The sequence below is a fragment of the Gasterosteus aculeatus genome, chromosome 3 (assembly GCF_964276395.1).
Source record: "Gasterosteus aculeatus chromosome 3, fGasAcu3.hap1.1, whole genome shotgun sequence".
In the NCBI taxonomy this organism is placed as follows: Eukaryota; Metazoa; Chordata; class Actinopteri; order Perciformes; family Gasterosteidae; genus Gasterosteus; species Gasterosteus aculeatus.
In genome coordinates this window covers 17,288,409-17,301,893 of record NC_135690.1, presented here as the reverse complement: position 1 = coordinate 17,301,893, position 13,485 = coordinate 17,288,409, and the positions used below count along the sequence as shown (strand labels likewise).

General features: G+C 50.2%; 2 protein-coding genes across 6 annotated transcripts; both read left to right on the top strand.

Annotated features, from left to right (window-relative positions):
- Positions 1 to 473: 473 nt before the first annotated feature.
- On the top strand, positions 474 to 10,466 carry LOC120815596 (vang-like protein 2). Of its 5 annotated transcripts, XM_078099841.1 has the most exons (9): positions 513 to 603; positions 1,779 to 1,886; positions 5,316 to 5,681; positions 5,855 to 5,978; positions 6,331 to 6,938; positions 7,201 to 7,334; positions 7,442 to 7,577; positions 7,756 to 7,999; positions 8,083 to 10,466. In XM_078099841.1, exons 3-9 carry the CDS (start codon positions 5,611 to 5,613, stop codon positions 8,341 to 8,343), a joined length of 1,578 nt encoding a protein of 525 aa, XP_077955967.1. In that variant the 5' UTR covers positions 513 to 603; positions 1,779 to 1,886; positions 5,316 to 5,610; the 3' UTR covers positions 8,344 to 10,466. The 5 variants fall into 5 exon arrangements, with proteins under 5 accessions (XP_040026327.1, XP_077955967.1, XP_077955966.1 ...); XM_040170393.2 differs by lacking the exon at positions 1,779 to 1,886 and having other exon boundaries at positions 474 to 603; XM_078099840.1 differs by lacking the exon at positions 513 to 603 and having other exon boundaries at positions 1,525 to 1,886.
- A 519-nt stretch (positions 10,467 to 10,985) lies between these two features.
- Positions 10,986 to 13,040, top strand: fcer1gl (Fc receptor, IgE, high affinity I, gamma polypeptide like). The gene is made up of 4 exons (XM_040171908.2): positions 10,986 to 11,159; positions 11,577 to 11,615; positions 11,933 to 11,962; positions 12,101 to 13,040. The coding sequence occupies exons 1-4, from the start codon at positions 10,986 to 10,988 to the stop codon at positions 12,164 to 12,166; spliced, it is 309 nt and encodes a 102-aa protein (XP_040027842.2). The 3' UTR covers positions 12,167 to 13,040.
- The last annotated feature ends 445 nt before the right edge of the window (positions 13,041 to 13,485 follow it).

Below are 13,485 nucleotides of genomic sequence, written 5' to 3'. Positions count from 1 at the left end.
AATTACTATATTAGGTCAAATGAACACTTGCATTTATTATGAAAATACTGAATTGTGAATGGATGGATGGATGATTTTTATACTCCATTCATTTGGGAAAATTTGTGATTTCATGTCAATAAATTAAAAACAATGGTTTTAATTATTGTAATGAAACTTGCGAGCGCTCTGAAAGTCATCACAAGATTTAACCTAATGAAGAAGAAAAAAAAAGTAAAATGTTTGTTGTCTCTTAAATACACAACAAATTGTGAAACAAACAATTAAATCTCAAATAAATACAAAACAGACCTTGACTTTTCTATTTCGTGTTTTTATATATAGACACATTATAGTGCCAACTGAGTGCACTCATCAGCGCGCTTGTGTGCGCGATAATGGCTGTTTCGTGGTCGAACACGCACACAAAAGCGCACATATGGTTTCACAGGAGGAGGCGGAGCCTATGCGGGGCGGAGGCGGAGCCTATGCGGGGCGGAGGCGGAGCCTATGCGGGGCGGAGGCGGGGCATAAGTGCAGGCGGAGGCGGGGCCCGCGGCGCTACGGTTGACTGGAAAGAAAGTGGAAAGTGAGAAAATACCTTGAATGGAGCAACCGGAATAAGTAAGTCGTCTTTCTGCGTGTTAAATGTTGTCGTAACGCCGCTGCTGGTGATGGTGTGCGCCGCTTTAACGAAGGGGGGGGGGAGGACGGAGGACTCGCGGCTCCGCGGGTCTCCGGTTTCCCCCAAACAATAGTCCAACGGACGCGATGGTCGCCTTCTTTTTTTGGGTGGGGGGGGGGTTGAAAACCCGCAGCGGAGCCTCGGACCCTCGTCGCCCCGTTTGTTGTCCTCGTCGCTCCGCGGAGACGATGGACGGGGGAGTGGGTCGTGTTTTCAAACGGTTGCGGAGAAGCGTTCAGGGAGCCGAGGACTCCCGCCTGTAGGCCGGGGGGGGTTTTCTGGACGCTTCTTCCCGCTGCAGGTCCGCGAGGACGGTCTCGAGAGTCCGTTCGTGCGCAGCCAGCCTCGGGGCAGCGAGGGCGGAAGAGCGGGCGGGGGGGTGTGGTGGGTAATTCGGGCATCGGGACGCGGCCGGCGGGGCCTGGGAGGCTCCCATTGTCCTTCCGAACCGCAACACCCTCCCTTTTCTTTTTTTCTCGACCCGGCGCTTCACGTGCGTGCGCGCCCCCCCCCCGCAGTAAGTCGGCCTCCTCGCGGCCCCTCGTGCGTGCGGGATCCCGTTGATCCCGTTGAATGATCCGCGCCGCTTCACGCCGGAACCCACGTTACCGCACCGGGAAGCTAACGAACAGGCCCCGGACTCCCGATTTACCTGTTGGCCCCTTTTATTTGCTGCACATTTTAATGCTATAAAAGAGAAGCACCGGACCGGGGGGGGGGGGGTGTTATGGTAATAAAGGAGCCCATAATAAGACATAACAATAATAAAAACACCATCAGATGGTAAAATCACAGCATTGAAACGGCAGGTAGGAATCACTGTGGCGTTTGTACACGTATTATAATGACCGTTGGGGCTTAACTATTTTTTATTTTATTCAATAAGTCAATTTAAATTAAATGAAAGAGTGAGGCTTTGGTCTTAAACCCAAAGATACTTTATTGTAGCTATAAGAAACATGACATTTAAGAAGCTTGAACCAGCAGAGGTTTCACATTTCTGCTTGATGCAACGACCTAAAGCATTAAAATATATTATTAACATGAACCGTCGTTCATCCTCAACTCACTCCGCTAATTGTTTCCATTCTCTTCTGTTTTCATGTTTCAAAAGAAGGGGGAACGTTGCCCACTTGACTGAACTGTCCCATCTGTCCACCGTCTGGGCCGGTCCTCAGAGGCAGCTCGTTGTTGAGGTCTTCAGATGCTCGCTGGACCACAGGTTGAGTGGCACTCGGGAACCCGCGAAGGGACGTCCCGGACGCCCGGCTACTTTTTGACCCAGAATATGTAAAAGCTGCAGCGTGGTAACTTCTGTAGACCAGCGGCGTGCTGAGGAACCACGTTAAAGGGTTAACGTTGTTTATGGCTTTGTGCTAATGGACCAGAGGGCCCCCATCGCAACCCTCATCCAGCCGCTTCCTGTTCCCTAAATACTTTGTTTGGAGATAAAGACGCGGGGGGGGGGGTCTCTGCCACACAGCGCTGACCAGAGGACAGGCCTGTTGATTCAACCACACACACACACACACACCTGCTCCGGTTTGCTGGCCATGTGTGCATGGGGGCTGACAGTAGCAGTTGTCTTGTTGTCTGGTTTTATCTGATGTCGTTGCGGTGGGTGGTGGTCTGGCCCCTGTGTGTGTGTGTGTGTGTGGTTTGGGCGGGGGTCTGGTGCAGTGATGAGCCTCTTGCTCTGCTGGGCGTGTGCTCGCTTATTTTCACAGTTGGCTTATCGGGCCCCAAATGGCTCCTGAGCGGCGCTGGTGATCTTGGGGCCGGCGTGGATGGCGTTCCAGACCGTTTGGCGAAAGCTGGTTTTCTTCATTTCCTTCGGCCTCCTGACGTCTGCTGGTTTTAAACCGTGACGGTAGTTTTCACAGCAAAATTTTCTTCCTTTTAAACTGCAGTTGGAGAGATTTACTGCAGATTTAAACTTTCTTATTCAACATCTTCACTTTCTCGAGCTCAACTTAAGTGGAGTTTATTTCTTTTATTGAACCAAAACAAAAAAAAAACATCTACGTCACTTTTCCTTCAGAAAGTCTTTTCTTGTTTAAAAGAAGAAGCCGGTTTATTCTTAAATACCTCAGCGTTTGATTTAGCAGCCAAGTAATAACTTAAGTAAAATAAAACATGACATTAAAAGAGAGATGTACTTTACACCACCTGACCTGTCTGATTTAATATTATATGTTATACACACATTTGGGGAAAGTTCTCCATAAATTGAGCAGCGTGAGGGAAGCAAAGGTCGTTTTTCTTTTTCCATTTTTGTTTTTTAGAAGCTGGACTTGGACCTTGAGGCCATGTTGTGAGAAAGGAACAAGTTAAATATCCCGAGGAAACGCCACCGACCCCTCGAGTTCACAGATCGAAGGCCGCTGACGACGTCGGGGCGTCACTTTGACGCTCGGCGCTTTTTAATTTAACTTTAACGTCCCGTTGCTGACGGGAAGGATCCCGCTGCGGCTCAATAAGTCGGACGTGTAACGAACCAAACCGGCCTTCGTGGACTGAAGCGCTTCGAGGGAACGTGATGAGCGGACGGACCAACGCGGTCCGCGCTTGCGACGTGGGTTTTGGGTTGTGTCCTCCTGCCCCGGTCACCAGCGTGCACGGCTAAGATTACAAACCGGTTTCTTTTCTCCATTCAAGCGTTTGTCTCCTATTGAAAGACGCAGTTTCATGTAGAATCTGCTTTGAACCCCCCCCGCCCCTCGCAACCGCTTCTCACACCACCTGTGTCTCATTATGTGGCAAGAGCGTCGTGACGTCATGTTGAAACGGAGGTGAAAGGTCACTCCGGGGGAACTTCCTTGTGAAGCCTCTTTTTTTTAATTCAGCTTTCACTGAAACGCAGCAGTCAAGCAGAGACTGAAACGTGCTGCAGGACACGCCGACGAATGCTGGCAGTGAAGTCGTTGAAGATGTTCTGGGGATTCATCTCGCGCCTCCATCACCAACGGAAACAATCGTTTTGCTTTCGGCGGCTGCATCGACGTTGCCTGTTGCTCCACCGTCGGGCTGAAACTTCCAGTTCTAAGCAGAAACCAAACAAAATTCTGTGGCTCCTTGTTGTTCTATTTAAGAGGTGGCGGGGGAAACATCATGAGGCCAAGTGATGAGTTCACGTTGTTATTTGGGCCGAGGTTCCTCCGCCGGGGAGAGCACGTCCCATCCGAACTCCCAACAGCCGCTAGACCCCGAATCCGCTTCTCCACACGGCGCCGAAGGACGGAGCTTCGTTCTCGCACTGGGCTGCGTGGCAGTTGGGAGAATCCCGCGGTCTGTGTGTGGCACGAAGGCCCCGACTGTGCACGAGATGCTCACCACTGGAGATGGAAGCTCATGATGCACTGGGAGGAGGCTGCTGCTCGTCTCACTCCAGTGGTTTGGAGGATTTCAGATCTTCTCTCGTCTGTTAGGACTTAGTGGTTTTTTTTGGGGGGGGGGCCCAGTCGTGCACGAGCAACACGAGGACAAGCTGGAGTCACCGTGTTTGGCTGCAGTGAAAAGCCACCGATGCAGCAGAAACCAGCACATTAAGTGAAATGTGGGTTTTGAGACGATGGCGGCAGCAGACGTCCCTCAAGTTCCCCCAGAGGTCCAGTGAGACGAGGGGGGGGCGCCGGCTTTATCAGCTAACCAGCATACGACAGCCCAACATCCGTCATGCCAACACTTTTATTGCACCGATTGCGAACAGAGCGACACAGGGCGGCGTAAGGTCGGGTTTCCACAGCAACTGTCAACCTCCGATCCCCCTCCAGCCGAACACCTTCTTTCATCGCCATGGCAGCGGAGAGGCCCCGTTTCCCAGGGGACGGGGGGGAGTGTGGGAGGGAATGTGAGACGGCCGCGGGCAGAGAGAGGGCAAACAAGTTTGGTGAAAACACAGTAATGCAATATGGCCGCCATTGTGTCCGGGGGCCGACGGAGGGCGACGCCGGCGTCTCGGCGAGGGGAGGAAGTCGACGTGATGATTAACCTCGGCGAGACGCGGCCCGAAACCGAAGCCTCGGCTCGGTGGCTTCAGTGCGTGTCGGCGTGAGGAGATCTTAACGCGCTCAACGAGCACTTAACGCTTAAAACGCCTTTAATATCACGTGTACGGCACGTGTATCGAGGTGCTGAACCTTTTACACACATGTTTAATAATAATAATGTGTGTAAAGAGGAGGAACCTCCGATGATGGACGTGTCTGGACAACGTCTAATAAAACGCTGACTTCAGCCCCGTTTATTGACAAATGAACATAAGCCCTAAAACTGTGTTTACAAAGCTTTAAGTTAAGTGTGTTTCTGACGTCATCGGCACATAAATCAGTCACTGAAAGGGGCCTTTGTACTGTCTCTATTTGTTATGGGCAAATCTTTTTTTTATTTCTTCTTTTTAGTATTTAATATAAATTCCGCCTGTTTTTGTTGCTGCGTTGAACCATCGCGGGAGTTTTAAACCAAAACATTACTGACTAAACCGTTTCTAAAGGTGCCGTTTTAATGCCAGAGTGTTTCCAATCAAACACCAGGTCAAAGCCTATAATAGAATCTAGATGCTCTGGTGGGAGAACCTCTGGAAACACTGGGGCAGGAAGTCAGGACCTCCTCCGTTTGACCTCTGACTTAAACGTCTCTCTCTCTCTTTCAGATCACGTCGCCTCAGCTCTCCCCTGCTGCGACTCTCCTGCCCGCCGTCCTCCCCCCGCCTCTCCCCCTCCCCTCCCCTTGCTCTCCCTTCTCCGGCTCCCTCCCCGTCGGCCTCCAAGATAGATTCCCTCAGGAGCAAGGTTGACCTGCTCAAGCTGCCCCTGGCCCTCACCACCAAGTCCATCGCCGAGCGCAAGAGCCAGCTGGGAGGAGTCGGCGAGCAGCGGGGCACGGGGGGCGGAGGAGGAGGAGGGGGAGGAGGGGTTGGCAAAGCCCGCTCGCCGCCGACCCGAGACATGGACAACGAGTCGCAGTACTCGGGCTACTCGTACAAGTCCTCCCACTCCCGAAGCTCCCGCAAGCACAGGTCTGTGAGACCCCCGTGGCACGATGTCCCCGATCTCGCCTCATTTCACCGATTTCCTGCACTATTAAAGCATTCAAGCTATAATTCTTAGTTTACTAATCATTCAACCCGAGGATGGAATACACGCAGATAAAATCCCTCTTTTTTTTTTTTTTTTTTTTCCTCCCTTCCAGGGATCGGAGGGATCGCCACCGCTCCAAGAGCCGGGACAGCAGCAGTCGTGGAGACAAATCCGTCACCATCCAGACGCCCGGGGAGCCGCTGCTCGATGCCGAGTCGACCCGGGGGGACGAGCGGGTCGGTCCCGCTGCTTTCTGCCGCTTACTAGACCCACGCGTCTGCTATTTGTTGGGATTACAGAGCTCGTTGTGTTACTGTAGTTTACTGTCGTCTGCTGGTCTTAAAATACCAAAGACGTGTTGAGTTAAGTTTTAAATGTCATGCGTCCTCAGAGGGACTGAGGAGGTTTGTTTCTTTCTGGAGTTTAATTATTTTAACTGTTCAATCTGCTTTCTGACCAGTCTTCTTTTTTACGTACACAACAACACACATTTTCTAGAAGCATCTTCGGTTCCTGCCTTGTTGTTTAATTAAGAACTCGACTGTTTAAACGCTGGTGAATCCTGACATCCGTCCCTGCGTCTGCCAGGATGACAACTGGGGCGAGACCACCACGGTGGTCACCGGCACCTCGGAGCACAGCGTCTCCAACGAGGACCTGACCCGCGTCACCAAAGACCTGGAGGAGTCCACGCCGCTGGAGTGCAAGCGCTTCGTGGGCCCGGCCGTGGGCGGCTGCCTGAGCTTCTTCGCGCTGGTCACGCCGTTGGCCTTCCTCGTCCTGCCGCAGGTCCTGTGGCGGGAGTCCCTGGACCCCTGCGGCACGCCCTGCGAGGGCCTCTACGTCTCGCTGGCCTTCAAGCTCCTGGTGCTGCTCATCTCCTCCTGGGCGCTGTTCCTGCGGCCGCCGCGCGCCACGCTGCCGCGCTTCTTCGTCTTCCGCTGCCTGCTGATGGTGCTGGTGTTCCTGTTCGTAGCGTCCTACTGGCTGTTCTACGGCGTGCGCGTGCTGGAGCCCAGGGAGCGCGACTACAGGGGCATCGTGGAGTACGCCGCCTCGCTGGTGGACGCCCTCCTCTTCATCCAGTACCTGGCGCTCGTGCTGCTGGAGGTGCGACACCTGCAGCCGGCCTTCTGCCTGAAGGTGGTGCGGAGCACCGACGGAGCCAGCAAGTTCTACAACGTGGGCCACCTGAGGTCAGTGAGACGAGGACCGAATATTCTCTTAAAGCTTCCTTAGTCCGCTCAGCTGCCGCGGCCCCATTAACGGGATTGTTGGCGGCTTAAATGAGGCTGTTGGACACCAGTGTGATGAAACGCACGGACGCCTTGATACATAAGATGATAGTTTGTGTGTCTGTATTTTGAACAGAGGTTATTCACATTCGCTGTTACAGGAGTGACCTCCTTTGTGTCCTCGTGCAGACAGACACGTGATGTTTGACACGCTGTGTTTCAGTATCCAGCGGGCGGCCGTCTGGGTGTTGGACCGTTATTACAGCGACTTCTCCGTCTACAACCCGGCGCTGCTCAACCTGCCCAAGTCCATCCTGTCCAAGAAGATGACCGGCTTCAAGGTCTACTCCCTGGACGGTAATCGCATGTTTCTAGATCCATAAACTGTTACCAGGTTCATCCTCAAAGCAGCCGAGGGTCTGAACGTGAGCTCACTCCCCTCTTCCCTCGCGCGCGTCTTCTAGAAAGCACCACCAACAACTCGACGGGCCAGTCGCGGGCCATGATCGCAGCCGCTGCCCGGAGACGAGACAACTCCCACAACGAGTTCTACTACGAGGAGGCCGAGATGGACCGCCGGCTCCGCAAGCGCAAGGCCAGGTCAGATGGATGTTCCTCCCCTGACGGCGGCAATGTGGCGCCGGGGGGTCACGTCGAGCTCATTTTAGAATCAACCGTTTGCCGGTGTTAAATCACCGAAGATCGAAGATGCTCTTCTGTGTGAGTCGAGACTCCGCTGAGCTTTTGCCCCCCCCCCCCCCCCCCCCCCTCCCTGCAGGTTGGTCGTGGCGGTGGAAGAGGCCTTCACGCACATCAAGCGCCTCCACGAGGACGAGGTGGCCTCGTCCCCCAAACACCCTCGCGAGGTGATGGATCCTCGGGAGGCGGCTCAGGCCATCTTCGCCCCGATGGCGCGAGCGATGCAGAAATACCTGAGAACCACCCGGCAGCAGGCCTTCCACAGCATGGAGAGCATCCTCACGCACCTGCAGTTCTGCATCACGCACAACATGACGCCAAAGGTAACGAACGAGCAGCGAAAACGCCCGACTTTGAAAAAAAGCGTTTCCACGGTTACTGACGGCCTGCGTCCCCTCCGCCTCAGGCCTTCCTGGAGCGATACCTCTCCCCCGGGCCCACCATGCAGTACCAGCAGCAGACCGGCGGGGGGCGCCAGTGGACCCTGGTGAGCGAGGCGCCGGTGACCTCGGCGCTGCGGCAGGGCCTCGTCTTCTCGCTGCGGCGCCTCGACTTCTCGCTGGTGGTCACGGTGACGCCGCTCCCGTTCCTGCGTCTCGGGGAGGAGTTCATCGACCCGAAGAGCCACAAGTTCGTCATGAGGCTGCAGTCGGAGACCTCGGTGTAAAGAGAGTCGTCGCGCGCGCGCACACACACACACACACACACACACACACACACACACACACACACACACTCACACGCCCCAAACCTGCCGCGCCGGAATCACTGATGCAGCGGGACGTGCAGAGAACGTGTGGTTCACTTCCCATCTATTCCCTCTTGGGACGAAATAAACTATTGACTCCTCCCCCGGTTTTTGTGGTCGTCACAGTCGCTCTGATATCAAACTGTGATCCACTCGCCGATCGATCGAACCTGGATTTAAACGGATGCCTTGACTCCTTCTTTGTCTTTTACAATAATAAAGGGGGCTTTTTTTCTCCTCTCTTTGCCGTGACCACTGGACTACTTTACTGTGCTGACTCGGCACATGACCACCAGGAGGATGGAGATGGAGGAGGAGGAGGAGGAGGAGGAGGATTACATCACTTTTGTCACTTCCTCTGTCTTGTTGGCCTCTCGTTACAAACAGACTAACTGACGGAGACGTCGGCGTATCGCTGCCTTTCTTCAAGATGCCAACGACTGTTTTTTTTTTTTACATTAAAGGTTGTGACATTTATCTTTTTGTTTTTATACTACACAGAATGTAGCATTATGTACTTTATTAATTATTTTTAACACACGGCTTTCTGTTCTTTTGCAGCCTTAAGGTCAAACTTTCTTTTTTTAAATTTTTTTTTATCTGACTAAAGAAAAATAGAGGAACACGGCTCAGTTCCTCCAGACTCTCTCTGCTCTTCAAGTGGGTTCTATCTCTATCCTACACTGCCATTTGTACTATTCATTTTACAAAAAGACTAAACAAAGACCCCATCGGTGCCTGTTTTTATCACGCAATCTTAATCGGCTTATTTAACGATAAGGATTTCAAAGTAAAAGCCTGCTGTTATTCCGAACGATGTGTTGCAATACTTTCTGACTTCACAAACATGGTGTAATTCAATGCGCTGCAGTAAAGACAGCAGCTACTGGGGTCCCTATTTGAAGCGAGTGACTAATACGCGCCGCCAGGCTGACATTGACATGTCACATATGTCAGTGCTGCAACGGTAGTTTCACATCAGGCTTTAGTCACACAAATAATACTGTTTATGGAAGATTAGCTCATTTCTTGTTTCGATCTATTCGTGGGATTCAATAAGGTTGAGACGTACGTAGATTGCGTGTCCGGACTCGTCAGACTTCTTTTTATTCAATTGCATTGTGATTGGATTTGTGTATGCAATTTGTAACATTGAAAACGCACAAACAGGAGAAGAGGCCTCAGATGTGAACGTGGCTGTAACATTTATCCCCATGACAACCGAGCAACACGGCAACATCATGTACAGTTGTCTACTTCTACATCTATTAATATATTCTGATATAACGTATTCATAGCGGAAACCTTTTTCTTTTACGGATTTAAATGCCAATCACAAATTTTTCGGAGGTCAATTTTCATATTCATGTCCAATCACAATGCAGCCAAAAAGCCCAGCGGTTAACGCCAGGAGTTGACCTGTGATCAGATGTCAGATCCCCACCAGTTGGGTCTGTTTTCATTTTTATTTTTTATTACAGGCCGCTGTAATAAAACTTATTTTTTTTCTTCTTTTAATCCTTTGCAAAATAATATCCCAAACCAGACGTGTGATTGTAACTCCTCCGTCAGCTTCACCGCGCCTTGTGCCTCCATCCGACAGCCTTGCTCCTCCCAGATGTGGAGGAGCAGCGACGGGGGGGGGGGCACATCTGTCCCCAGCCGGACTCCTGCGGGTCCCAAAACTCGCCTGATGTGGAGACTCCAGCCGATCTGCTGCATCCGCTTTACACGACCAACTCTTTTTATTCTTTTCAGTGAAAAAATGGTTTAAAAAAAAAAGACCAACCAGCAGGTCCGTGTTAATAGAGGTGCATGTCGAATTTATTCTGGGTTCCAAACCTTTTAAAAATAATAACTTGTTTTCTACCATTTGAAAGGTGCCTAAGTTATTACGATGCAGACGTCCAATGTTTTTACTCTTTGGAAAACAAGTGGCTTGTAAAAACCTTTTCGTAGATTTGTCCTGTGTTTCGCTGCGTTTGGTAACTGTAGCTGGTGTCGTGTTGCTCAGCTTCCATCATTAAACCATTTATTGCTCACCAGGTCTCCGTCCCGTGTTGTGTAACCGGAGGCCGAAGCCCACAAAACAACACACATTCTGCTTTCTGTTTAAAATGTCGTCCTTTTCTTATTAGACGTTTTTGAAAGTGTATCTGTCACTGGAGAACATTTCACTCTGGGGGAGGGATGGGGGGGGGGGGGGGGGGGAGGGGGGTGTTTCGCAATAGTTTTAGAGGAACTTCTGTGGAGGGGGGCTGGCAGTTCGGTAGGCGTGTGGTTTTAACAGCTTAAGAAGAAAAAAAAAAAACCACCAACACGGACAGAGAGCCCCGGACTTCCTGTTCGCTCACTGAGTTTCACTTCAGAGGATCCATCGAGAGATCGACGCAGGCCGCCGAGACAGACGCCAACCCTCCGCCCCTGAGGCCGCCCCCCCCCCCCCACAAGACTCAGCGGGAATCGACCCCACCTGCACCTGAGAGGACGAAGATTCTTCGCTAAACAGTCGCTGGATACAACGACGAAGAGGCGCTTTCCTGCTGCAGGTGATGTTGATGATGAGGAGGAGGAGGAGGATGATGATGAGGAAGAGGAGGAGGAGGATGATGATGATGATGATCTGCTGTCTGTGTGTTGCAGTGGTGGCTGGAGACATGGACGTGTGTTTCATCTTGGATGGGGTCCTCATCCTTTACGGGATTGTTCTCACCGTTTTGTACTGCAGGCTGAGGGTGAGACAAACAGGAACAACGCACACACGCACACACACACGGCAGCATGATGCGTGTGAGAAAGTGCACGACTGTCCCTTCAAGGTTGTGTTGGCGTTCTTCAGAATTCTACTGCTGACAGAAATGTGTTCATTATCTGCATAGAAGAAACGTACAGAAGTGTAGATTATTGTGCGATTATGTGTTTGTATGTATTTCTTTGTGTGTATTTTGCTTTCGTGCTTATTGTCGCAGTGTGTATCAGACAGCTGTTCTCCTCCGTCGTCTCATTTTAAAAGACATCTTGAGATTAGGTTTATTAATCTTAATAATTTATTCTAATCAGTTAAATCTCACACGTTGGAGTTTTTAATTCACACCTGATAAACATTACGTGAATCTCTGGATCATTTGTGCTTTTCGATTTGTCTTTGACAGATGACTCCGACCAACAAGAAGCCGGCCAAAGCCCCTCAGGTGAAGTTAAACTTCTGTGTTGTTCTGGAGAGAAGAACGCGTCAGACGCAGGAGTCATTTCACAAAACGTACCGCGAAATGTTTGATTTTTTTATGTTGGTATTTGCTCCTCAAAAACACGAGTTCTGCTCTACAGCCCAACCTGGTCCGTTTCCTGTGAGCTCGACCACCGACCGACGTTATTTATATTCACACACAGTCACAGTGTCCACCGGCTCTTCACACCAGCTTCCTGCATTAAAAGTGCCCTTGAATCTTGATCCTAAAAGAAGAAAGACGCACTTTTAATAATTCCTCCCGTTTCTTTTGTCCCGCAGAAGCAGACCGACGAGGGAGGCATCTATGAGGTGAGACCCCCTCATGCAAATGATTAAAAAGACATTTAAAAAGCCACGTGACGGACAGGTGACATCTTAAGGCAGAGGTCTTGACGCGTTAACGTGACGCATTGAGCTTCTCACTGGTCTGACGTTTGTGTCCTGCAGGGTCTGGCCGTTCAAAGCACCGACGTCTACGAGACCATCAAAATGGACAAAAGTCCCGCCAGATGAGGGATGGCGGCTCGTTGCAAAGATGGCGGCTCGTTGCAGAGATGGCGGCTCGTTGCAGAGATGGCGGCTCGTTGCAGAGATCGCGGCGCGTCGCCGGCCTCAGAGCTTTATACTGTATATCAAGAGTTTCTATGCGGGACTTTTCTACCCTTTTTCTTTTTGTTGCAAAAACGCTTGTGTGCGAACTGTTCCCAAGAAAACAGAAGTTTAACTTATCGCTCTTTAACTGATCGTGTTCCCGTTTTCTAGTGTTTTTTACTTCACTGTGAGAAGAGAAGCACATAATTCGTTAACTTTAGAAGAAGGGCCTCAACTAATGATCATTTTTACTGTCATAATTCTTTGTGTAAAATGCTAAAATGCTATCTTCTAACGTCTTTCTTAAGCCCAAATACTCCGTTTCCAATGATAAGTCTGAAATATTAGCCAAGTTTCTTGTGTCGGATAAAAGCTGATTCATATTCTGATTCCAAACAGAAATTATGGAGATTCTCACAATTAACAAGATGGAAGTGTAGATTCTTTGTCTTAACATTTCATTAGTCCTGAACAATGAATGATGAAACGCCCCGTAAATACGCTTGGGCTCATTCTTTTAAGTTTCACGTCGCTGTCGTGCAGCGTGTGGAGTCCAGCTCACTTATTTACAGAGAAAACAGTTGTTGATGTGTTTACAGCAGCCGGTGCTCAGCTCGCAACTTCACAACTACACAAGAAACGCACTCATCCAGACTCCTGTTGCAACACAAAACACTCAAGTTGTGCGACGTTTGAATAACATTTTTTTTTTTTATCAGGCTACACGTTTGTGTTTATTGAGTTTCAATGTTTTCCTTTCTGCAAAAAGACAATAAATGTATTGAATCAGTTCCAATATGTTTCTTTGTGTGTTTTATTCTGCTGCTTTAAAAAGTTTCCACTCTTGGATTTGATGATCCTAACAGATGTTTTGTTCGGGGTTTCACTTCCATAGAATCTGTATTTTGGGGAGAGAATTGGAGAAGTAAGTGTGTCTGTCTGCTGTTGTAGCTGCGGGTCATTAGATCTTCTTCCTGTCTGAGAAGAACCGTCAGGTTTTTTGGGGGAAAAACTGGATAATTTGACATTTCGCACATATTCGTGTTGAGTTCAGGTCTCCTGGGAACTTCAAGCTTCTACAGGTGAGACTTGTTGGTACCACACGCTGCGTGAAGAAAGAACATTTAAAACACAGAAACCTTTTTTAAAGAAAGTTTTGTTGTGGTTTAACAACTCACACGAACAACTGCAGAGGAACTTAGAAGTTTCCCTCTGTTGTTTTGGGCCATTGAAGCAACGAC